General features: G+C 40.6%; 2 protein-coding genes across 2 annotated transcripts in view; one reads left to right on the top strand and one right to left on the bottom strand.

Annotated features, from left to right (window-relative positions):
• The window catches only part of CDC23 (cell division cycle 23), a 27,468-nt gene extending 20,508 nt beyond the window's left edge, over nt 1-6,960 (top strand). Inside the window, exons 10-16 of the mRNA XM_006169900.2 lie at nt 2,318-2,471; nt 2,618-2,737; nt 3,070-3,145; nt 3,463-3,524; nt 4,959-5,037; nt 5,111-5,230; nt 6,615-6,960. Coding sequence (XP_006169962.1) covers nt 2,318-2,471; nt 2,618-2,737; nt 3,070-3,145; nt 3,463-3,524; nt 4,959-5,037; nt 5,111-5,230; nt 6,615-6,785 — 782 coding nt within the window. The 3' untranslated portion in view covers nt 6,786-6,960. The remainder of the gene's footprint in view (nt 1-2,317; nt 2,472-2,617; nt 2,738-3,069; nt 3,146-3,462; nt 3,525-4,958; nt 5,038-5,110; nt 5,231-6,614) is intronic.
• Nucleotides 6,961-9,044: 2,084 nt separating this feature from the next.
• The window catches only part of KIF20A (kinesin family member 20A), a 9,814-nt gene continuing 8,657 nt past the window's right edge, over nt 9,045-10,201 (bottom strand). The window contains exon 19 of the mRNA XM_006169887.3: nt 9,045-9,626. Within this exon, the coding sequence (XP_006169949.1) occupies nt 9,306-9,626 (321 nt within the window). The 3' untranslated portion in view covers nt 9,045-9,305. The remainder of the gene's footprint in view (nt 9,627-10,201) is intronic.

The raw sequence follows: 10,201 nt of genomic DNA, 5'->3' as shown, positions 1-10,201 counted from the left end.
TTAGTACTCCAGCCCATCAGATCCTGGGCACTTGCACACGTGCCTGGTGTGATTCAGGCTGACTGGGCCAGGAATTTAAACCATAGTTCCATGTTGGATTTGGATTCTCTTGAGCAGCATGTTACCACTGTGCTATGAAGCCAGCTCTGTTCTTGCTTTGTTAACATCTCCTTTGTTATCCTGACTACTTTAGCAGCTAGGATTTTTTAGCCTTGTAACCACTGCATAGCTTTTTTTTTTTTTTTTTTTTAGATTTTTTGCATGTGGCACAGGGTGCATGCACTTATCGAAGAAAGACAGAAGCCACTGGGTCTGGGACTGGAAATATCTAATTGGTCATGTGGGATCTAGCACCTAACCACCATGCCACCTGCTGGCCCCACTGTATTACTTCTACTCTCTTACAAAGGTTAACCTTGGGGCACTCTACCTAGAGTCTGTTTACTCTTCTATCTCTGAGTCTGAGTTAGTGGTAGAAACAAAGATATCTTCATGTAAAACATAACTACCTTTATCTTGTTTTTTTTTTTTTTTTTTTTTTCCCAGATGAACATGAAATAGAATTTGAACTAAATTAATTGGATGTGGAATATAGATAATTGATATAATTTATTTCTTCTGACTTAAACTTAAAGGCTGCATCTAGACAGTTAAGAAAAAAATTAAGATTAAGGGGCCTGGTGGTTGAGGCACTGGACTCCCACATGACCGACTGGTTTGAGTCCCAGATCTGGCGGCTTTCTTTCTCATTTTCCCTCTCTCTCTCTCTCTCTCTGTATGTCTCTCTCTGGTCAAAATAAATGAATAAATAAGTAAAATTTTAAAAAATTAATAATTGTAATTGAAATTTAAAAGATAAGAAAAATATGTATACAGGTTTTATTACTTGTTGAGGGTTTTTTTGTGTGTGTGAGAGGCTTTTGCTATATGGCGCGTGTGCTTACCAAACAGACAGAGAGAGACAGAGAGACAGAAAGTGAGAAATCACCCTCCAGGGGGGATGGCCACGCCACAATCCCTTCTCCTCCATTCTCCTCTCAGGATCTTGGGCACACACGCACACACACCCTGGCATGAGTTTTAAGCCACCAGGTCCGGGTCTTGAACCATGGTCTACTACATGGGAGTCCAGCGACATAGCCATTACGCTAACTGCTGCTCCCCATTTGCTTTAGGGTACATGTGCTCACTGGAGAGACAGAGAGACAGAAAGCCAGAAGTCACCCTCCAGGTGGGTATGACCACACTGCAATCTCTTCTCCTCTCAGGATTTTTGACATTTATGCACATGTGCCCAGTGTGAGTTTTAAACCACCAGGTCTGGAACTTGAATTATAGTCAGCCATGTGGGGTTTCAGTGACATAACCATTATACCAGCTGCTGGTCCCTAAATAAAATAATTCTTAAAAAAGTTATAAATTTAGTTTGCTATAGGGTGTGTGCGCTTATCAGAAAGAGGAAAAGTCAGAAATCACCCCCTGGGGGGATGGCCATGCAGCAATCACTCTTCCATTTCTTCTTGGGATTTTGGACACACATGCACATGCGCCCTGCATATTGTTCAAGCCACCAGATCTGGGACTTAACTGCACAGTTGACCATGTGGGGTGCAATCACCTTAAACTTCACACCACCTAATGGCCCCCAAAGTCTCTATCTTTTTAACTGTTGAAGTACCTCTTAGAAACCTAGCCTATAGGGAATATAGTTTCAAAACCACTAATCTAAAGTACAGTCTAGAAATTTCTTACCCTTTATTAACAAAATAAATGCTGGGACCAGCATATGGTGTAAAGGTTACGTCACTGGACTCCCACGTAGTTGACTGCAGTTTGAGACCTGGACCTGGCCGCTTAAAACTCATACTGGCACATGTGCGTACGTACCCAAAATCCTGAGAGGAGAATGGACGAGAAGGGATTGAGGGGTGGACATCTCCCCTGGGGGAATTATTTTTTGCTCTCTCTCTCTCTGTCTCTCTGGTGAGTGCATAAACTCTATAGCAAAAGTTTCTCAAAAAAAAGGAAAAAAGAAAAGAAACGAAATGCTTTATGCAAATGAAATAAAATGAAGGAAAAATTGCACTTTTGGGGGATACTTAAAAAAATTTAAAACTAGAATAATAATCGTGATAGATGAAATGTATTTCCCAAGGGAATGTTGATATTCCCTGTGTTGTACAGTTTTACTTTTCTGCCCATATTTTAGGGGGAATGGATTACAGTGTCATACCCACGTGGTGAAATGCTTTCTTATTTATTAGATTTTTATTTTTAACTTTCTAGTTATTTATATTTTGTTTTGTTTTTTAATCAGGCAATTATTACAGCTTGCGCTCTCAGCATGAGAAGGCAGCCTTATATTTTCAGAGAGCTCTGAAATTGAATCCTCGGTATCTTGGGGCTTGGACACTGATGGGACATGAATACATGGAAATGAAGAACACATCAGCTGCTATTCAGGCCTACAGGTGGGCATCTAGTTGAGGAATGAAGTGAAGCAAATCGCTGTGATGTTAGGAACTATACAGAGCTAACTTTGATTCTGCCCTCTTACCAATCACATTGCTAACTTTGATTCTGCCCTCTTACCAATCTTGTCTTTTCCATTCTTTAGACATGCCATTGAAGTCAACAAGCGGGACTACAGAGCTTGGTATGGCCTTGGACAGACCTATGAAATCCTTAAGATGCCATTTCACTGTCTTTATTATTACAGACGGGCCCACCAGCTTCGGTAAGTCTAGTCACTTGATATTTAATGTTTTTGATGTGGGAAAGGCTGATGATTTGTTTTCTGATAGCTACTGACAACAGTGAATAGTTTTGACCCTTGGAGGACCTTAGTTTTAAACTTGCTAAATATGATTTGGTCATTTTTATTTTGTGTATTCAACTAATAGGCTAACAGTTTAATCATGAATACAAAGTAATCTAATTATTTGAAGTATTAAAGACATTAATTAATTTTTACATTATTTTGAAATAGTGGTAGTGCTGGGTCCTTAAAGGGAGGACTTAAGTTACTGATTAAATTCTTTGGTCAGACTGCCTATTCTTCATTTTCAGGCCCAATGATTCTCGTATGCTGGTTGCTTTAGGAGAATGTTATGAGAAGCTGAACCAACTAGTGGAAGCCAAAAAGGTACCTGAAATTGGGTCCTAGAGATTTTGAATGGAAATCTAAGTTTAGATGAAGGTTGGGCTATCTGTTCTGTAACTTTTCCTTCGTTCTGATCTGTGAGCACAGGGAAGTCTGAATGCTTACAGTTGTATAAGCTAAAAGCAAAGCTGGACTGAGATCATCAGTGGGAATATTAACATATAGCTTTGACCTATCAGAACTAGTACAAATGCCTTCCACTATGGCAGTCTGCACTTTTGGGAGACTTGCAGGGCCTTAGCTTTTATGTGATTAGTTGCAGCACATAGGACAATCGCCAAAGTTTATTTTCTTGACAGTGTTATTGGAGAGCTTACGCCGTGGGAGACGTGGAGAAAATGGCTCTGGTGAAACTAGCAAAGTAAGTGAAATGCTGTTGTTATTTACGTTAGCTTCTCTGGAGTGATGGGTCATGTATGCTCTCAAACCTCCCATCTACTGTCCTACACATGAATGCTTATCCGGGAATTTAGCCATCCTGACTCTTGAGAATGCTACTTCTCTTTGAAGAGGGAATCAACTTTCCTGTTTGGCAAGACAAGAAATCAAGAAAGAATTCAAAAAAGAAAAGAAGAAATTATAGTGTAAAAGCAGTAATATATCTTCTTCTGATAAGGGCTATGAAAATTAAGAATAATGCAGAAATAGTAGGCAAAGAGGTTCTTTATTTAATTAAGAATTATTTTATATATCTATCTTTCTTCCTTCCTTCCTCCCTTCCTTCCTTTCCTTTCTTCCTCTCTTTCTTTCCTTTATTTCCTTTCTTTTACCAGCAAGGGACACAGTGAGTGAGAGAGAGAGAGACAAAGTGAGAAAGCAAGCCACCAGGTCTGAGACTGGAACCATGGTTTACCATATGGGAGTCCAGCGTCCTTAATCACCATGCCACCTGCTGGTCCCTATTTATTTAGTTAGTTTTTTGAGGTTTTTGCCTTAGGGCATATGTGCTGGCTAGAGAGAAAGAGACAGAGACAGAGATAGTGAGAGGCCCCAGAGAGATGGCCACACTGCAGTCCCTTCTCTTCATTCTCTTCCTGGGATCTTGGGGCACACGTACACATGTGCCAGGCGTGTCAAGCCACTGGACCTGGGACTTTAACCATGGTCAGTCTTGTGGGAGTCCAGCGATGTAACCACTATGCCATCTGTTGGCCCTGGCAAAAAGGTTCTTAAATATGATTTCGTTCTTTTGAGATTTTTCTGGGTTTGTAGGAAAAAATCTGATTTGCTTCCTATCTTTTTTAATTGCCAGAGGGCACATGTGCACACCAATGAGGGTGAAAGAGAGAGAGAAATAGCACCTCTCCCACTCCCATTAGAGCATGGTCATGCCACAATCCCTTCTCCATCTCTCCATCCCATCAGAATTCTGGGCTCACCTGTACATACACATGTTCAGTGTGTTTCTCAAGCTGCCGGGCTAGGATTCAGATCAGCCATGTGGATCAGGCTTTCTTAACCAGATAGGGTTAAAGAAGGCTGCGGGGCCAGCCCTTCCTATCATTTTACGTCTCATTCTGGGTATTAACTAGAGAATTTTTGTGAAGATGTGTTATCCAGATTCAGTTTTTAGTAACCCTTCCTCATCACTAGTAGCAAAATAACGATGCTAAGTTTTGATGACAGTAACAATCACGTGGTGAACACTAGCATTGTTCTAGGTCCCACAGTGTCTTTTATGTTAAAATTTGTGCTTGGCTATGTATTGTCATTTTCTGGTCTTAATTGTATGCTTTTATTTTTGATCAGTGACTTTGATTTCTGATTTTTACTTAAAGACCAATTTCTTTTATAGGCTTCATGAACAGTTGACTGAGTCAGAACAGGCTGCCCAGTGTTACATCAAATATATCCAAGATATCTATTCCTGTGGGGTATGTGTCAGAACATAAGAACTGTGTTGTTGACCTTATCCTTATCATCTCAGTTTTTTTTTTCCCTATCTAGGAAATAGTGGAACACTTGGAAGAAAGTACTGCTTTCCGCTATCTGGCCCAGTACTATTTTAAGTGCAAATTGTGGGATGAAGCTTCAACTTGTGCCCAGAAGTGTTGTGCATTCAATGATGTGAGTATCTTTTTGTTTGTTTTTGAGAGGTTTTTGGTATAGGGTGCATGTGCTCACCAGATAGAGAGCCAGAAAGTGAGAAATCACACCCTCCCCCCTCCCAGAGGGGATGGCTACGCTGCAATCCTTTCTTCTCCATTCTCCTCTCGGGATCTTGGGTACGCACATACATGCGCCCAGCGTGAGTTTAAGCTACCAGGTCCGGACTTGAACCTTGGTCAACTACATGGGAGTCCAGTGACATAGCCATTATGCCAATTGCTGTTCTTTTTTTGTTTGTTTTTTGTTTTGTTTATATTTTTAGGAGAGAGATTTTTGCTATAGGGTATGTGTGCTCACTGGAGAGACAGAGAGAAAGAAAGTAAGAAGTCACACCCTAGTGGGGATGACCATGCTGCAATCCCTTTGTCTCCATTTGCCTGTTCAGGATTTTGGGCATATATACACACGTGCCCAGCATGAGTTTGAAGCCACCGAGTCTGGGACTAAAACTGTGGTTGGCTGTGTGGGAATCCAGTGATGTAACACCTACACCATATACTGGTTCCAAGTATCAGATATTTTTTTTGAAGAATTATTTTATTTAACTTTTATTTATTTATTTATTTTAATTTGACCAGAGAGAGACAGAGTAAGAGGGACAGGGAAAGTGAGAAAGGAAGCCGCCAGGTCTAGGACTTGAACCATGGTTGGCCATATGGGAGTCCAGTGCCCCAAACCACCATGCCACCGGCTGGTCCCTCAAGTATCATATTTTTAATAAGGGATTTTAGATTATAGCATATACTATTTTAAAAAATTATTATTTTTATTTTTTAAAGAATTACTTTATTTAGCTTTTGCTTATTCATTTATTTCATATTAATTTGACCAGAGAGGAACAGAGTGAGAGAGCTAAAGTGAAAAAACAAGCCGCCAGGTCCAGGACTTGAATCGTAGTCAGCCATGTGGGAGTCCAGTACCCTTAACCACCACACCACCTGCCGGCTCCTTTTTAAAATGATTTCTAGAGAGATTTTTGCTGTAAGGTGCGTGTGTTCGCCAGAAAGGTAGAGACTGAACCGAGAAATCACCCACCATGGCCATGCTGTAATCCCGTCTCTTCCATTCTCCGCTCAGGATTTTGGGAACATATGCATGCACATGGTGCTCGGTGTGAGTTTTAAGTTTCTGGGTTTGGGACTTGAACTGTGGTTGACTACATGGGAGTCTAGCCACATAACCATTTTGCCATCCACTGATCCCTAGAGCATATGATCTTTACCATGATTTGGGGGTGGAAGATGAATAATGATGTGTGGAACCTATATAGCAGTGACTCTATAGCCTGTTTTTGAGAATTGCCTTGGGCACATTTTGAAAAAGTTTCCTGACTTTGTTTCAGACTCGGGAAGAAGGTAAGGCCTTGCTCCGGCAGATTCTTCAGCTTCGAAACCAAGGCGAGACTCCCACCACTGAGATGCCTGCTCCATTTTTCCTCCCTGCTTCACTCTCTGCTAACAATACTCCCACACGCAGAGTTTCTCCACTCAACTTATCTTCTGTTACACCATAGTCGGCTGCTTTCAAGCCAGCTTGTTAGACACATATTAAGCCTTACATCCATGTAAAGAACTGCATCGTCTGTCCTTCCAAGGACTCAATTCTTGTTTCTACAGATAGAAACAGCTCTTTGCGGACAGTTTATATTACCATCTATGGAGGCAGACTGACAGAAGAATACTGGCAGGAACAGATACTGTCTTGCCGGTAAAAAGCACTTCTATCTCCCTTCTCTTCAGAGTGGCAAGAGAACTTAGCTTTCTTTCCAAAGCCGTTGCTCCACCCAGAAACATCCCTTTACAGCACTTTAGCCAGGTATTGCTACTAAAAGAATAAGGTTTTGATGCTGCTGAGACTGGGAGAAAGGAAAGGAGGGGGAAAGTTTGCCACTCTACCTTCTGCTGGCACTGGGGGCACTGAATACCCCAGGAAGAGGTCAGGACACTGCATAGAAATGACCTCATTTTTGGATTTGCTGAGCATGACCCCTTTTCTAATTAGGTTTAAATGGAGTGGAGCTATACATCTGTTTTTAACTAGAGAGATACTCTTCCAAAACAGTTTTGAGGAGGAGTCTTCTAAAAGCTTTCAAATTGAAAGTAACTTTTTAGAGTTGAATAAAAAAAAGGGCAGAAAGAATCTCACTTGGCATGGAACTGCCGATGGCCCTTTCTGAGGACAAAAGATGGCTGTAGCATTAGCTATACCCCGACAAAAGCAAAGCAAGAATACAGAAAATTTCATGGACATTTGGAAATAACTTTTGTGAATATTCAGATAAAAATAAACTCACTTTAAACTGGTCTGTTTTAATAATTTTTAAAGTGTTAACTGTCCTTCCCCCCATCACCACATATGGTTTTTCAGTCTTTATCTAGATAAGATAAAGGGAACCATAATCGTGTTCTTGAAAGGATTCAGGCTGTGCGTAGGAGTTCAGTTGGAGGTAGTATGCTATGACTATAATGTCTGCTGTAACAATTCCTGGAGTTAGGAGGTGGTATAGTGGTTAAGGCGCTGGATTTCCACATGGCCTACTGCAGTTCGAGTCCTGGATCCGCTGGCCTTGCCAGGCGCACATGCCCATGTGCTCAGAATCCCAAGAGGATATTAGAGAAGGGATTGTGGTGTGGCCATACCCTCTATAGGATGATTTCTCACTTTTTTTCTCTCTAGTGAGTGTACATGTCCTGGAAAAAAAAACATTGTATAGTATGGGGCCAGCAGATAGTGTGGTGGTTAAGACTCTAGACTCCCACATGGCCAACAGTGGTTTGGGTCCTGGACCCAGCAGCTTGAGAGTCACTCTGGGCATGTGTGTATATGCCCCAAATCCCAAGAGAATGGAGAAAGGATTGTGGTGTGGCTGTCCTCTCTTGGGGATGATTTCTCACTTTCCCTCTCTCTATTTCTGACAAGTACATGTACAAAAGCCTAAAAAAATAAAGATTTGTATAGTACATGCTACGGATTATTATGAACTCAGGGTTCAGCCCACCTTTATTTTTGTTCCCAGAACATGTTTGTTATATATTCATCTCCTAGTGTATGACACTTCATTTTATATTAAGGGAAGTCTTAGGATACCTAATTCCATTTTAATTCTTTTTTTTTTTTTTAAGAGATTTTGCTATAGGGTGTGCGCTTGCCGGAAAGGCACAGAAAGCGAGAACTTATCCTGAGGGGATGGCCATGCTGCAATCCCTTCTCCATTCTCTTTTTTGGGATTTTTGGGCATGCATGTACATGTGCCCAGTGTAGGTCTGGGACTCAAACCACAATTGACTACGTGGGAGTCCAGCAACGTAATCATTATGCCACCTGCTGGTCCCTTGAATTTCTTTTTTCTAAATTTATGTATTTACTATTATTATTTTTAATTTGGAGAGAAAGAATATGAGAAAGCAAGCCACCAGATCCATGTGCGGTCAGCCACGTGGGAGTCCAGGACCTTAGCCTCCATGACACCTGCTGGTCCTAGATTCATTTCCTTTTTATTTCTAAAGGAATTATTAATTTTACTTATTCATTTATTTCTTAGTTTAATTTGACCAGAAAAAGACACACAGAGAGAAAAGTGAGAAAGCAAGCCACCGGGTCTGGGATGCGAACCGTGGTCAGCCATGTGGGAATGTCCAGCGCCTTAACCACTATGCCACATGCCAGCCTCCAAATTAATTTTTTATACACTAGTTACTAGTGTGCTGGTATGATGCCTGGTTAAGAATTTTTTTCTACCCCTTTTATAATTTGTTTAAATAACTTTGCAAAATTTGGAATTCAAATAAAAATGTGAACAATAATTTTTTTATTTAATATAACATTTTTGTGTGCATAGAAAACATATAAGTAAAAAACCATGAGATTACATAGGTGATTATAATACAATAAGAGAAAAACAACTAGTATTTGAGTATTGCATTCTGGATAATGTTCCAGGTAAAAGGTAAAGCTTAAAAGAGACTTATTTCTTAAGCTGAACAGCCAGCCCACCTCAGGGCAGTGACTATACTCTGCTTCCTCACTCACAGCCTTAGTATTTTTTGCCAAAAGGCCCAGATTTTAATAAAGGTGAGCGCCGTGAGCGGAGGATCCGGGCATAAGGGCTGCAGTCTGTTGAGCTTTGGCAGGTGGGTGTCCGGGGAAGTAAGTTTCGAAGAAATGGTTTCTTCCCTGGGGGTTGATGGTTTGGTTGCTGGTTTTCCTGGTTGGCACCAAGGCGCTTTTTGGCAGAAGCAGCCTGGCCTTGGAGTTTTAGCACAGTTTGATACTGTTCAGCGATGCATGCTGCCTTTTTCCGAAGGTCCAGTTTTACTAGCATCATGTTATTTTGCAGCTCAGCCAGAGTCTGGTCCTATGGGAGATCAGTATTTTAGAAAACACATTCCTGTCTGGTACATTCGAGAAAATAAGAGGACAAGGTAATACAAGCCACCCAGTACTACTTCCTAACAACTATTTCTTCAAAGATTAAAACTCTTGAAGGTCAGAACTTAGAACCAAATAGGGAGCATTTTCTTTGAGACCCAAATATAAGCAGTGTTGACTTGAAGGACATTTTCTAACGCATAAGATAGTATGAGCTTGAATAAGTTTATGAACTTGTCTGTAGATGTCAAAGTAAATGCTAAATGCTATGGTTAGCCTAAGACGTACATTTTTCTTGAACACCTCTGGGATCAGGGTGCATCTTACTGGTGACAAATGTCATCACTTAATTACTAATGTTTTTACTCAGTAGTTATAAAATAATGGTTTCTTATATTGATAGTTGGTGGCACTGTAGAAGAAATATGATAGCACCTACCTTCCTAAGGTTGTTATAACAGATAAATGCTTAACAAATATTGGGTTGTCAGGAAAGTCATCATATATTTTTGTTTTTCATATATATATATATCTCCACACTTGTTTGTCTCTTATTTTTCT

This window comes from Tupaia chinensis, unplaced genomic scaffold, assembly GCF_000334495.1.
Source record: "Tupaia chinensis unplaced genomic scaffold, TupChi_1.0 Scaffold147608_1, whole genome shotgun sequence".
In the NCBI taxonomy this organism is placed as follows: domain Eukaryota; kingdom Metazoa; phylum Chordata; class Mammalia; order Scandentia; family Tupaiidae; genus Tupaia; species Tupaia belangeri.
The sequence above is the reverse complement of the archived record's forward strand: the minus strand, read 5'-3'. Positions and strand labels throughout refer to the sequence as shown.